Raw genomic sequence first — 16,163 nt, forward strand, 5'->3', positions numbered from 1 at the left:
TCACTCGGTGAAGCTAGGCAGCATCTCTTTGTCTGGGCCTTTTCACACCTGGTGACACGCATGGAGGCTGTCAGTGGTTTTCAGGCCCTTGGGACATTCACAATACAACCATGGCTAGTGGCAACCCAACTACCTGCTAAGATGATACCCTAGGTCATTGGTTCCCAACCTGGGGTGTGGGACCCCGCAGGGGGCGCATGGCTTAGATTTGGAAATATTGACTAAAACCATGATAAAGCAGTTATTAAGTAATTTATACAAAGGCATTTTAAAAAGAAAAGCATGCATAGGCCTTTTTAGGGTTTTATCAGTGAAACAATTAAAATCTATGTTGATGGCGGGGTTCCACTTTTGTTAGGTACATAGAGGGGGGGCTCCAAGGAAAAATGGTTGGAAACACTGCCCTAGGTCATTTTTTCAACAGATTATCTTCCCATGCCCCTGGTAATGTGCAAGGACATCCAGAGAATGACCTGTGTTGTGTCGATCCTCCTTCCTGCCCCATGATGCCCTTAGGCATGCTCACCACATCTATGTCAAAGCTTATTTGCATAGGAAGGGAGCTATTTTGCACAGGATTTATGATTATTTCCTCATTAGCATGCATGCAAGTGAGAGAAGCACACCCAAGCACTGATTGCTTGGCAGAGAATTTTCATCAGTTTCCCCCTTTGCACATTTTCTGTGGATCGGACATTTGCACAAGTTTAGATTGTGCAAAAGCAGCAGCACCCTCTTTTGAATCTAGACCTAGTCCAGACCCTGCTGTTCTGGGCTGCCCTGCTCTTTAAAAATGATAGCAGTAAGGTACAGCATACGCCACTGATCAGCACAGACAAAAGGTTCGGCACACAGACTTTCCTAGGTTTCTATCCCTGTTCTTCTAAGTGCCATTGCTCCAGCTAAATGACTAACATCACTTAAGTTGTTATTCAAAAGATAATTTAAAGTTTCAGGCACCTTTTCTGATATATTTAATACGGTATAGCTTTGACATTTGAGAGTTGGCCAGCTCATTGGTGCACAACAAATCATGGGATATACTAGACCACAAAGGATTCACCGGATGGACACTTTGTTGATCAGAGAAAGAAGGAAGCGTTTGAAGGAGCCTCCAAAATGGGACAGCCTTAGACATGCTGCTGTGACTCATTCGGGCCTCAAATTTGCTCCGCAAAGGATGCAGTCCACAAGTTGGGGCAAGCACACGTCAGGCTTTTATGGTCTGTTCTGCTTCCCACTCGTTTATTCAAACTGTGAACATGTCTGGTTACAAGTAGCACTGATTCAAAAGCAAAAAAAAAAAAAAAAGCATTCATCGCAAAAATTCCAGGACAGGCTATCCTACATTTCCTGAGATACATGTGTGAAAGGTAATGCTGAGGTGTTCGCACAGCTTCCTTGAACAATAGTTTCACCATCTGCCACTAGATCCATGTGGGAGTTTGTAAGGAGGCAAAGAGGTCAAGGGGTCAAATGTCACAGCTGTCTCATACCGAGAAGTCAGCTTCATTTTTGTTCTACTCTGTAGCTCAATGCTTTTCTCTCTCTCTCTTTTTCTAGTGTCTGTATGGCTGCTACGTCCACTCCTCCATCATCCCCACCTTCCACCGCAGGTGCTACTGGCTGCTCCAGGTAAGAACCCCTCTTCTCCTCCTCTGCAATTCACCACCCTTTAGTTTCACTCCAAAAACTCTCCCAGTCCATCCACAAGAGCTTTTGAATGACTTGCATGATATCAGTTTCCATTTAACTGAAGCATTTTCCTTTGACAGCCAGCAGGCACACATCAACCTATTCCCCCCCTATCCACCTCCTCCTCCTCTCTTTCTGCCTCTCTTCTCTTTTCTCTCCACCAGCCTCCATTTCCCCTTATCTTCCCCTCATTCTCTCTGCTGATGGCATTGCCCATACACGGCGGCCAGCGCGAGGCCAGTATCTCAGTCTGCTAAAAGCTTTGCCATCTCCCCTGTCTAACAGCAGCAGTGATGGGCAGTAAAAGCATGATGGAAGACGCTCCCCATACAGTGCGCTGTGCTTACAGTGGGTCGTCAAGTCTGCCGGCTGAGAGTGGTTGTAAATAGTAGTCCTTTGATCACCTCCCCAATACGTCTCATCATTCTCGTTTAGCAAGGCAGCCATTATTGTTGGAAGGTGCCTGATACGTAGCACCATTCACACACAGGATTTTAAGGGAGCATAAAGCACACAGTCTGGAATATGTGTGGAGCCGATGCTATTTTTGTCAGTGTCTCTATCTACGTCAGTCCATCTGTCTATATCTATCTAAAATTGTATCTACCCATCAGACTGCTTATCTTTCTATCCGTCGTTCCATCAGCCTGTCTTTGATTTTGTCCGTGCCTCTCATTAGCTATGTTTACATGGGCACAAACAATTTAGGTATCAGCACAAAAGCGTGTCATGTAAACACACCAATGAGGAAGAATCTGATCTGATACAGCACATATGGGGCCTGCACTGTCCCATTCTTTATCAGCTGTAGATGTCAGATTTCACTGTAATTTGAGAGAACAGTAGAAAAAGATTGCTCACCTTACATGATGTAAATTCAATCAAGAAAAATACAGCAATCTAAAGTCACAGACAGCACAGAGGAGGAGAAGAAAGTCTCTGTCGACCCTGCAGGGATGAGTGGAGGAGGCGTGCAGAGATAGCACTGTTTGTTTACAGCACAGGTGGAGTTGGTGCCTCTACCAAAAACTTGACTGAAAAAAATAATGAAGGATTAAACACTCAGCAGGACATCAGCACTGATTAGACTGGGTTTAGAGAAAACCTTTCATGAATACATGCTAATTAATAGAAACACATCTTCCCTCATAGCCTGCAAGAGCGTATCAATGGCAAGTTCCCCTTTGTTGATGAGTTTATACTCAATACAAACTGATTTCTTATGAGTTAAAGGATATTTTTCATTTATTTTACATTGAAGGAACAGCTTCTTCTGCATCTGTCTCTGATGAACCAGCAGCACAGCCCTGCTCATGTCTGAATGCTTTTATTCTAATTAGATGCTTGATGCTAGCATCACTTTGATGAGCATTCATGTAAACAATGAAGTTGGATGCTTTTAATCATATTAAAGAAATACTGCACATATAACATGGATGTGTTATGTTCAATATTAGTATAATGAAATTACATAAGATTTCTATAAGTACAACTCCGATTCCAAAAAGTTGGGATGCTTTGTAAAATATAAATTAAAGCATAAACCTAGATTTTACTCACAACAGAACACAACAACACATCCGACGTTTACCTGAGACAGTTTCACCATTTCCTGGAAATATTAGCTCAGTTTGAATTTGATAACAGTTACACATCTCAAAAAAGTTGGGACAGGGCCATGTTTACTATAGTGTAGCATACCATCTTCAGTCTGTAAACACCTGGGAAGTGAGGAGCCCAGTTGCAGGAATGTTGTCCCATTCTTGTCAAATGTAGGATTCTAGTGGCTCAAAAGTCCTGGGTCTTCATTGCCAAAAGTATTCAGTTGGTGAAAGGTCTGGACTCAAGCAGGCCTGTTCAGCACTTGGACTCTTCTCCCGCAAAGTCAGGCTGTCATAATGGATGCGGTATGTGATTTAGCATTGTCTTACTGAAAAATGCAAAGCCTTCCCTGAAAGAGACATTGTCTGGATGGGAGTATATGTTGCTTTTGAAATTCTATATACTTTAGCTGACTAAAACTATGACTAAAAAATTTGGTAACAGCCTTTTTTCCACGAGAAAGACTGGACTAGGACAAAAAAATAAATCTTGGATGCCTAAAACGGACTAAAAGTAAGTTAAGTTTTTGTCAAAATCACTAAAACTAGACTAAAATGTAGTTTAGTTTTCATCGTACATTCAAAATCCATGCTATTTTTCTGATGTGGGTGAATCCGTCAAAATACAATGCATTTGTACCTATTCTGTCTTTCAGCTGTAGAGAGCAGAGACCCCAGGTCTGGCAGGGTACATAGATCACACTGCCATGGTTTGTTAGCAGATTCAAGAAAAAGAATAAATGCTTGGACTAAAAGTTGAGGCCAAAATGTTGTTTTCACCAACTAAAACTTGACTAAAACTTTAAAGGGTAGAAAAGACTAAAATGTGGCTAAAACTAAAAGTCATTTCATCTAAAGACTAAGACTGACACTAAAATTAAAAAAAAAAAATTAACACTGCTTTTCAGCACTGATAGTGTCTGTCCAGATGTGATGCTGCCCACACCATAAGCACTAATGCAGCCCTGTACCATCAGAGATGAAGGCTTTTGAATTGTGTGCTGATAACAAGCTGGTCCCTCTTCTCTTTAGTCCCCAAAGTTAAAAAAAAAGTTCAAAATTCTGATTCATGTGACCACAGAACAGTTTTCCATTTTACCTCAGTCCATTTCAAACTACCTTTGGCTCAGAGATGATGGCAGCGCTTCTGGATCGTCTTCACATATGGTTTCTTCTCTGCATGATACAGCTTTGACCTGCATTTGTGGATGGCATGGTGGACTGAGTAGACTAACAATGATTTCTGGAAGTGTTCCTGAGCCTATGCAGTGATTTCCAGTACAGAATCATTCCTGTTTTTAATGCAGTACCTCATGAGGGTCCGAAGATCACAAGCATCCAATGTCGACCAGCCTTGTACATTGGAGATTTATCCAGATTCTTTGATTCTTTTGTTGATTTATGCACTGTAGATCAGTGTTTCCCAGACTTTAACTTTACTTGTGACCCACTTTTTTCAAGGTGCCAGCCATTGCTACCCAACAGCTTTGTTACCCACACGTTAGCGCATATCAAGTCTGCCTTCTGTGCCATCCCTGACTGGCTGGTTTGGTTGGTTGAGCTAATTGCTGGTGCTAGCTTGGATCATTTTAATTCCAGACTCCATCTGGTATTGACATGACACTTTCTGCTTTACAAGCCTGGAAGAGGCCACTTTGCCTCCGTCTTCTAGACTTTCTTGGGCTTTTGGTGGTTCATCTGGAACAACGGTAACAATGTTATTAGCCAAGCATCAGTTATGGTGATGCTCTATTGCCATCCAGTGGCTGGTATTTATTTATTATGGTGGAGGGGGTAAGTCTTATAAAGTGGACCCAAGTTCAAAGTTAAAAATATGCTTTAATGGCATGAATGGTTAAAACCTTTGTTGCCAAAGCAGAGTACATAAACAAAACAAAGCAAATATAATAATGACAATCACTATAACAGAACTGATAATAATAAAATATTTACAAAAAAACAACAAGTGAACGACATCAATATCACATTAAATACTGTTGAAAACTCATGTGGCAACCCATGAAAAAAATCTCCCATGACCCAAGCAAGGTTACGACCCAGACTTTGGGATAGAGTCCTTTAGAAGTGGGATATTTAAAATGTTTGCAATTTCATGTTGAGGGACTTTTTTCTGAAATTGTTTCCAATTTTTAGACAGTTTTTCACAGATTGGTGAACCTCTGCCCATCTTTACTTCTGAAGGACTTTACTGCTCTAAAATGCTTCATTTATACCCAGTCATGTTGCCACTTAACCTTATTACTTGCAAAATACTTCTCCAACTACCACTTACTTTTCCAGCCTGTCGTTGCCCTGTCCCAGCTTTTTTGAGATGTGGGTAAAAATTCACGTGAAATGTCTCTATTTCAACATCAGATATTCTATTGTGAATATAATGTAGGTTTATGAGATTTGCAGATCATTGCAGAATTCTGTTTTAATTTACATTCCACACAGTGCCCCAACTTTTTTGGAACTGGGGATGTAATACATTATATAATCTATTGTTGTCCATTGTTTAAACCATGATTTCATTGTTCAGTCATTTTTCTTCCATCTTTCTCTTCGCAGCTCTCTGTCTTTCATCTTTCTTTTCTAAAAGCAGAGTAAAGAAAAATCATCTCAGTGATAAATACACTCGAAGCACTGTGCCACTAGTTCAATTTCTCTAAGTCGTTTTCTGTGAAGACACAAATAGTGGAGTCACAACATCCCTGCTGCAGTGAATAGACCCAGAAGACAAATTCATTTGTAGTCTAAGCAGCCCCCTTGACTCTGTCTGTTAGCAGGAGAGGAGAGCTGAGCAGTTAGGAAAAGACAAAAGAGAGAAACTGGCCACAACAATGCTTAAATACTAATCAAAATAATTAGTGTTCCCACGGCAAACAAAAGCTTTCAAACAACCACTGTTTGTTTCTGTCTGTTGGCTGGATATGTGGCAGTAAAAACAACCAAGCATCTCTCCCTGTCTGCTCCCAGTTTCATCAGCCTGTCTGCTTATTTCCACTTTAACATATTCCTCAGTGATCACAGGTACAGTGTATTAGAAAGCCGATGTAATGAAAACAACAACAAAATAACAGTATATGGAAGGGATCTTTGTGTGTCTGGAAATAACAGCAGACGCTGTGGTTTATGTTCAGACTTGGGGATGATCAGAGGAAGCTCTCGTATTTTTGTTGAGGCTGCATATTATCTTTAATCTGCTTCCATTTGCAAGCTGTCAGAGAAATCTTGTGTTGAGTTTCAGGAGTCATTTTGTGCTGGTATTAGGGGCTCCTTTAAAGGATACGTTCACATTTTTTTAAGTCTATCTTAATACAATACTGACATTTCCATACGTGCTCTGAAATTGTTACTGGCTGCTGTAATCATTCCTTTTGTCTATACTGCAGCTTCAGTGCAGGTATAGTAATCTAAATAGGCAATTTTACTCTTTGAATTTAGATGAAAACCCTTTAAGGTGACTATTTCAGACTACTGAATCCTCATATTACCATCATATGAACAAAATGCATTTAATATATGAATGTAACCGGTGGGTAAAATGTGACATTTTAAACACAAATAAAGCACACTGTAAATGTACGTTACTGAGTAATGACTTCCTGAAAAATAGAGAAATTAAACTTCTGGGTTTGTTGTTCTCAGAGCACAGTATTTTCTTTATAAAATATAATGTCAACTAACTAAAAAGAAAAAAAAAAGGATTTATAAACACTAACACTAAATAGATAGTTAATAATAACTCATTCTTATTTCAAGTCTAGATGACAGGAAGTTTAGACACGAGCTATCTCTATGAAGTTATGGAATATGAACATTAATCAACTAAAGCAAAATCTGACCAATCAGATGTAAATCTTTGGTGTGGGACACATCTATTTCAATTTTTGTAACAGGTACAAACTTAGGATTTTTGATGGGCAGGGACAAAATTAATAAAAGTGCAACTGCTGTATGTTTTAGGGAACTGTGACAAGTTTTGTCCACTTAAAGGGAACTTGGGAAAATTTTGCCCACAAAGAGGTACCAAAAAGGGCACTTTGTTAAACTTTACCCATTACAAAGGCACCAAGGAGGGCCTTTTGCCAAATTTTGTCCACTTGGAGGGCTTCCTGGAGGGCATTCTTTCATTTTCTGTCCATTAAGAAGGATTGAAAGAGGGCATTTTGTCAGATTTTGTCCACTAAGAAGATGCCAAGGGGGCATTTTTGTACATATTTCCTCGTATGCAGACACCAAAATGGGCACTTTGCTCACTTTTTTTCACTAAAACAGCACAAAAGAGGGCCTTTATCAAATTTTGACTGTTATGAGGGCACCAAAGAGGGCATTTTGCCAGATTTGTCCACTTAAAAGATGCCAAGTGGGCCTTTTGTCCTTTTATTCACCAAGAAAGCAAAAAAGAGGGCCCTTAGCCAAATTTGGTCTGCTAAGATGGCACCAAAGATGGGCTTTTTATCAAATCTTACCCACTTGGGCAGCTTTATATAGGGTCTTGTGCCATTTTTCCACTTAGAAGGCACCAAAGAGGGTATATTTAGCCCACTTGAGAGATGCAGTGTAAGGCATTCTGTCCAATTTTGTGCACTAAAGAGGGTCAGAAAAGAAAAAAGGGTCAAGATTTAGGGCTCATGGAAGGCATACTAACAACATTTTGTCCAATTTTGTCCACAAAGAAGGCACCAAAGATGGCACCTTGTCAAATTTTGTCTACTTAGAAGGCATAAAGTTGGCATTTTGTCCAATTTTGTCCAGTAAAGAGGGTCTGAAGAGAAAGAGTGTCTCTTTGAAGGCATGCTAAAGGCATTTGTCCAGTTTTGCACCAAAGTTGGTGCCTTGTCAAATTTTGTCCACTTAGAAGACATGAAGTGTGGAATTTCTCCAATTTTGTCCAGTAAAAAAGAACCAAAGAGGCCACTTGGTCAAATTTTGCGTAGCTCAAAGATTCCAAAGTGTGCATTTTGTCAATTTCTTCACTAAGACAGCACAAAAGAGGGCCCTTATTCAATTTTGCCTAATTGGAATGCATTCTGGAGGGCACTTTCACTTTTTTCAAACATTAGTGTATCAGGGGAACGATCAAACCCTCTGTCCTTCCTCTAAGTCCACCAGTGATCCTAGATGTTCTCGAATTGAGAAGATTGTTTTTTAATTTCTTTAAAGCTATCCACTCTTAACTCCTCATTTTAGGGGCCTAAAAGCTGAAGACCGTCTCACATGCACTTTAACTGGACAGAGAAGAAATGTTTCAAAAGCAGAGCAGCAGAGCTCCTCAGAAATCTTTCTGTAAAATCAAATGAAAGAAGATTTCTAATACATGGGGAGCAAGGTTATTTAAAGCTTCATAAAAAATTGAAGAACTTTCAAATCAATTCATTCTCTGTGGATTCTGGTAGATTTTGATGATAATCTTGACACTTAGACAATAACACAGACAAGTGAAAAATGTGTTTCTACACTGAGGAAGAAGAAATACCAGAGCAGGGGTCAAGGGATCACTAACATTAGAAAACGACTGCCCTTGTTTTCACCCCCTCTCTCTGCCAGTCTCAGGATTCGCACACATAAACACTCATGAAACTTTGAGGAGTTCACTGACTCAACTTTACCATTACTGCAGAGCATGAGCGCAGAACAACCCGGCCCTCAAGTCTCCTTCTCTGTCTCTCAGCAGATCTCTGTACATGACTCACACTGCCCTGATGTGCAGCTAACTCATCCACTCATTCAAAGAAGAGACAGAAAAGTACCTCCTGCTGCCCAACAGAAACATTTATTTACAAGTATTTTCTCTGGCACTGAGTAAGCTTGAACCCGCAGATTTACATCCCTTTTCAGGCAGTTTATTGCAGGCCATCTGTGCTGAAGGGAAGCACAATCAAGATGACACTAGAGGTGAAAGATTACACCAGATTCAGTCCATATCTCAGCAGTCTACAGATGCAAATGGACCCTGAGCACCTCTGTCTATTCAAGCTGATTTCAATCAGATATGTAACCGTCAACCTCTCAGTGTTTCTCTTTTCTCCGAGCCCTCTATCCCTGCCTCCCTGTGTACCATCCACTGTGTCCATATGAGATTTGCAGGCAGTAGTCTGTCAACAGCAGAGCAGCAAGGAGACTGGAGCTCCCAGAGCGGCAACAGGGAAAGGTCACCAGTGAGTGAAAAATGTAAATATTCAGCCATCCAGCGGCTACAGTCACGGAGAGACAGGGATGAAAATAACTCCTATTACACAGCACCGACAGGGAGGGAACACAGAGGACAGAGGGGGGAGCGACGGGCAGTGAATGAGTGAGCGGGGGAGATGGACACAACTTTCAGAAAGTTAGCCTTGAAAAACACCGAAGGGAGAGAAAGAGGGAGAGGGGGAAATAGATTTAAAGATTTGAAGTCGCAGCAGAGGGAGAATAGGGACAGTGTGTGTTTTTTAGTGCAAGAAAGGCAGACGGAGCGAGGTTGGGGAAAGGTGTTTTAGAGAGGGAGGGGTTTAGCCTGTGGGTGTGTGCCTCTTTATCCACTCTTTATCCACTCTTTATTGAGTCAAAGCCTGGGTAATGAGATAGGGGACAGGAATGAAGACCTGCGAGGGGGGTCCTCTCTCACTCCATTCATTTTCTTTTGTTCTTTTCACCTCTCACTCTCAATCTGATCATCCCCACCCGCTACTACCTCCACCTCTCTTTCTCTCTATGGCATTAGACCCACTTTAAAATGTCTGGCCCATCCCCGCAAATGGCTGAGAGTGAAGAAAAGTACCGCCGCAGTTATCTGGGGTTGCAAACAATGAATCCAAATTGCTGCTGAGACGGAGAGCTGCCCAGAGCGGGCTGTGTGGTTTGTCACTCAGAAAAAGTTCCAATTTCAGCGAATTGGGTAAAAAATGGAGCTCTGTGTCATATCATGGTATATATTTTCAAGATAAAATACACAAAAATCCTCCCAGTTGGCATTTATAAACCCTGTAAAGACTTTTACTTTCAGCTGGAGTTTACATTAGCAAGTATTCGAAGGCGAAATTTTTGGGAAATTACAATTTTTATTAATCTAACATGAATACCATCAACAAAAACACAACCAATACAGCTGCAGTTCTGAAGGATTATTTTATAAGTTTGCTGCTATAACAGTACAACCCCATTACAGAAAAGTTGGGACACTGTATAAACTTTAAATGCAAACAGAATGCAATGATTTGCATATCTAATGAACCTGTATTTTATTCACAATAGAGCATAAACAACTCATTTAAACTGAGACCTTGTACCATTTCAGGAAAATATTAGCTCATTTTTAATTTCATGGTAGCTACACATCTCAAAAAAGTAGGGACAAAGCAAAAAAATGCTGGAAAAGTTAGTAGTACTACAGAAAAACACTACTAAACTATACTTACTATTATAAGTGGTAGTGTCTGTGCGTCTGTCACGATTTGCATGCCACACCGTTGCTCCAATTGTCCTTGATTCCTCTGAGAAAACGTCTTGGGTGCGCTGGTTCGAAACTGGTGCCAAACGAAGATCTGAAATATGTACAGATTTTCTATAAAATCCCAAAACGTTTCGCAGAATCATCATTTGGTGACTTCCAAGTTCCATTCATCTCGGAAGTAAGATGTCGGAGCTGGGAATGATATTACACCTGAGTAGCTGTTACAGACATTAAATGCTACTCTGTTGATACAGTAGTCAGTCATTGTGTGATGGCCTATTTGGCTTTTGTAGGTTGATGACGCATGAGTATGATCTCTGTCTGTTTTATCGCACTCTGAAAACTTCCCACAGTAATGAAGCCTAGAGTTAGTTCACGGTAGTAAAACGCCCAGCCCAGTGTTAGTTTTGGCAGCTAATTTAAATTTTAGTTTTAGTTTTAGTCTTTAAATGAAATGTATTTTAGTTTTAGTCCCACTTTAGTCATTTCTACCCTTTTTAGTTTTAGTCTAGTTTTAGTCGACGAAAACTCAAAAACATTTTAGTCTAGTTTTAGTCCATAAAAAGTCCTCACATTTTAGTCTTTACTTTTAGCCCAAACATTTATTCTCTTGCCTAAATTTGGTACCAAATCATGGTAGTGTGTTCTCTGCACTCTGCTAAACCTGGGGTCCCTGCTTCCTACTGCTGAGAGGCAGAAGAGCTACAGCTGCATTGCATTTTGACAGATTTACCCACAGTGGAGAACTATCACAGATTTTGAATGTCTGATGAAAACTAAATTAAATTTTAGTCTAGTTTTAGTCATTTTAACAAAAACTAAACTTAGTTTTTGTCAGTTTTAGCCATCACAGATTTATTTTGGTAGTCTTAGTCTAGTTTTTATAATGGAAAAAAGGCTGTCGACGATAGTTTAAGTCATAGTTTTAGTCGACAAAATGAACACTGGCCCAGCCGTGATCAGCTGACAGCATGCTGATCCTAGTTCAGCCTCCCAGTATGTACTTCTCACTAATCCCTGCTTGCATTAATGCTGATGCAAAGCTTAACCTCCTCCACCCCAGCCTCCTCCGTTTTAGCATTAAGCACCCGAAGATTCATGCCACTATGGTGTAATTGCTTTTGAAATGTAGTGTGTTCAATATGCATTGTCATAAATGTATCTATCAATAGGGGGCTTTTAGCCATGCACTCCCTGGAAAGTCAAAGCTGCTTGACTTACCCAGGGAGCATCTTTTGAGCAAAGCCTTCTCCACCAAACAATACGTTTTAATGGTTAGATGTATGACGAGGGTGTTCCTGACTGAATTGTTATTATTTGAAAGAGTTCAGTCTAGACTAGCTCCATATCTAAACTATCAGTAGAGAACTTTTGTTATGATTTGGCTCTGTGTGGGTAAAAAGGCTGATTGATTGATTAAATGATTGATGTCTCTTTAAGTTTAGTGCTATGAGGCCTTTCCAGCCACAAGCTGTCAGTAAACACGCACACACAAGGAGGATCTCACCCATCCCGGTGTCACTGATTGATTCCATCGCTCCGTGTCCCCTTCTCTTGTTTAGTGCTAATCGAATGTAATTCCCTGCCTTCGCCTCTCCATCAAATCAGACAGTGGAGTTTGCGCTGGCCGACGGGGGCACAGAGGTGGGGGATAATTATGATATTAATGCGGAGGGGGGTCTGAGGGGAAACTTCATTTGTCCTGCCGCCTGCCACGAACACAGAGAGGGGTCAATAGCCCTCTCCCGCTTTTTCCTCCTTTAAAGAGGCGGAGAGAGGGACGAGATAATGAAATGACTCGCAAGGCAGCAGGGAATGCTGACGACCTTGTTTCTTCACAGCTATCACTTTCTCCCTCTTACCTTCCTCCTCTGCTCAGGCCACTGTGCTCTATTCTCTGTCTCACATGAATACATTATTAATATCACCATTCACTGCAGTTAAATTTTTCTTATTACATTAGTCCTTCAGAGTATAATGACTTTGGAACCGCTTGAATTAGTGTTATGTGGGAAAATGAGTTGTCACTGTTGTCCCTGTGATCATTCCGGCACTAGTATAGTATTTCAGAAATATTAATTTATGGAATAATTCAAAGGTTACTTAATTGGACAGGCAGAGTGATAACTCCTGCCTGTTATCACTGTGATAGCTTTATGATTAAAGAGAACTTAGGGAACTCTGTGGTGCTGTCCGTGCTGAAACCTACTCAGCTAACTTTCTTAACTGGCTCCAGCATCAGAGCCTTTTCTTTATCTCCCACCTTTAAACTCCCCCACTAGTCAACCCTCAGAAATCCCTAAAGATGGCCGAATCTGTCAGCAGACCATGTGCAGGGTCCAACACATGCCACCACGTCACCACTCAGGTTAGAGGCTCCTCTCTGTCTGACTAATTGAATGGGAAAAGTTGAGCAGCTACTTTAGTGTGATGATCCGTGCAAGCAGGATACAGTAGCTACAGACCCAGAGCGGACATGCCTGCAGGCAAAAGTCAGACAGATGGATCCTTTATATCTACCAGAGTCCTCTATTCATTCGGATCAGTTTAGTTGCCTCTGCGCTGAGCGCTGGGAGACAGGTGCCGGATTCCGAGTGGCTCAGGTGATGTGTGATGACGGAGCAGAGCTGTCAGGTCCAGATTCACATCAGATACGTCCAGACCATGCAGGGCTACACGATGAATATTTCACTGAGATAAATCATGGATGAGCCGAGGCACCGTTCTGTTGATTTCACCGAGAGAAAGAGAGGGGGGGGTGGGAGCGGTAGGAAAACCTGGGGAGGTTTTTGACTGGCTGTCTACAACCTGAGGGCAAATGGAGGCAGTAGAAATATAATTGCCGTTAGCTATGCAGGCTGTTGTTTGTATCAAATGGAAATGCACCTCTACAGAGTATGAGATCAGATTTATAGCATATGAATTTGACTCAAGCGTCTGACTGTTCCACTCAAGTCCTCAGCAGTGGACTGGCAGGAGAGGGTGGCAGTAATGTGGGTGTGTTTGTGTGTATTTTTCTGCAGATGCCTCGGTGTTTACGTGCGTTTGTGTTCAGCCGGTCTGTTTGGAGACGGTGGTGTTCTCAGCCGCATGCTGCTGCTGGCAGGCCCCCACTCTCTCTGCCATGAGGAGAACAGCTGCTTCACAAGCATGTCGGGGTGTGAGCCATGTCCCTGTGGCTCCCCTCATCTCCTTCACTTCTCCTCCTGCTTATGTGCAGTCGCATAGACACAGTGCATCTGACATTATACCTCTCCACCCTCTCTACTTATAAAAACACAAAATTCTTCTTGCTTTCACTTTTCCTCCTTGCTACTTTTTGTTTCCACTTAGAGAGAAAATACAAAGTTAGCTGTGAGTTGCTGTCGCTGGGGCTCCTGACCTCTAAACAAATTGAAGGTTACTCTGGTGCTTAATTAATGGCCCCTGCTGGAGCGCTCTCTCCCCCCTCTGTAAAAAGAAACTGAGAAGTTGAGCTAAACCCCAGAGGCGCACAGAGCCTCCTCCCCTCCTGGCAGACTGATCTGTTCCTCAGTGCCTGCGACCTTTTCTCCAGGCCCGTCGCCTGGCCCACCAGCACGGCCAATTATCACAAATCCCCCGCCGCATTTGTCTTGCCATTTTCACTCTGCGGCCAAAGAGGTGTGCGTAGCCACAGACTCCTGCAGCCTCCTAACCAGAGAAACTGAGGGACCACAACAGGTATGTGGCGCTTAAATAATTCAGTTATCCTGAAAGGTTAAAGCTCTGCCTGTAAGGCGAATTGACATTCATCTTGCTCCGGAGTCACACGGCTTGCTTTCAGACAAAGCAGCTGTGGAAATGTTTACATTTTTTGGCTTTCAAGATTGTTATTGGCACAATTACTTCACATATTGTGCAAATATTCCTGCTGTCTTTACACTGGGCAAGCTCAAAAGATCACAGAGAGCCGGCTGACAAGAAAGAGCAGGGAAGACAAGTTTCAGCTCTGGCAAACTATCCAAGCATTTCTTTTTACAAATAAACACATAATAAACCACATCTACCTGGGAAAAACTCAAATCTCAGCAGGTTTGTCATTATTACTTCCAATCAAAATATCTCATTACACTGCAGATGAGCCACATTGAGCTGACAAGGCCAGATAAGCATCTAATCTTAATAAAAAGAAACAAGAAAAAATCTTTTACGTGGTAAAATTATTTGCAAATGCAGCATGAAATTTACTTATGAGACATCTATGTCTACATAAGTTAGTACATTTCTTTGCAAGATACTCAACAAGTAAAACTTGCTTACTCACTAATAGATATTTTTACATCTTACAACCAATACAGGCCTTGTTTTTTCTTGCAATATCTGGAAATATATTTCTGTCTGGAGTAAAAATATCCACCAAAACATTTGGTTTAATTAATGCCCTGAAATATGACATACAAGCCTTATTCCAAAACAGGAATGTAAAGTGAAATCCAAAATATGTGCCATAACTAGATATATTGGAATAAGGTTGATGTAAACATGTGGAAACACTGAGATCTATATGTGACTGAATATTGGATTTAGACCATTAGAAAGTTGTTCACCTCTTTTCTGGCTTGGTTTCATTCAGGAATATATAGGGATCCACCCCACCCCCCTAATGCTACAATGATATAAAATCACAGAGCAGTTAATCTCAATACAGTCTGTTGTCAGCTGATGTCACTGTCTTCATTGAAAGTTGACAGGCAGCTACATGCTGGGTTTATGTTCATTGCGAGGTAAATTTCCCAAATCTATCAGCTATGGTGGCCAACAGGTGACTGAAGGTACCATAATGGAGAGATTTGTGCCAGAAAACAGTAACTTTAATCCCCAACTTCTGTCTCTCTGCTTTGGCCCTTTTGTGTGTCACTCCTGAGAAATATTACATATTACTGAAAAAAATTAACACGAAAACTGATGAAAGCTTAACCAAAACATTGCATTTTTGCAAAAAAAACTAATCAAAACTAAACTGAAATTTTATAAAGGTAAAAACTAAATCAAAATTTAAACTAAAAGTCCAAAACTCTTGTAACCCTGTTTACCACTGTGTTACACTGGCTTTTTTCCCCTAACAACACTCTTGAAGCATCTGTGGACTAAAAACACTTATTGTGAAAGTACACAAATAGAATTCTTTCTTTTTCTTGCTTGATGTTCATCTTAGTGGCTCAGCTGTGCAGGGTCTCCATTGCCATATTGTGTGTTTCAGTGGGAGGCAGGTCTGGGCAGCATGCAGGCCACACTATTATTGTGAAGCCATGCTGTTGTAATGGAATGTAGCCTGTTATCATTTTGGTGTAATGAGAGGGGGTGTCCCTGAAAAATACGTCATCTGGATGGCAGCATATGTTGCTCCAAAACCTGCATGAACATCTCAGTAGTAATGGTGCCTTCACAGATGTGTAAGTTACCCATGC

At 41.2% G+C, this 16,163-nt stretch overlaps 1 protein-coding gene across 1 annotated transcript in view; it reads left to right on the plus strand.

Annotated features, from left to right (window-relative positions):
* camta1a (calmodulin binding transcription activator 1a) overlaps nt 1-16,163 on the plus strand; it is a 529,164-nt gene that overhangs the window by 421,081 nt on the left and 91,920 nt on the right. Inside the window, exon 6 of the mRNA XM_041800377.1 lies at nt 1,564-1,635. Coding sequence (XP_041656311.1) covers nt 1,564-1,635 — 72 coding nt within the window. The remainder of the gene's footprint in view (nt 1-1,563; nt 1,636-16,163) is intronic.

This window comes from Cheilinus undulatus, linkage group 11 (assembly GCF_018320785.1).
Source record: "Cheilinus undulatus linkage group 11, ASM1832078v1, whole genome shotgun sequence".
Lineage (NCBI taxonomy): Eukaryota > Metazoa > Chordata > Actinopteri > Labriformes > Labridae > Cheilinus > Cheilinus undulatus.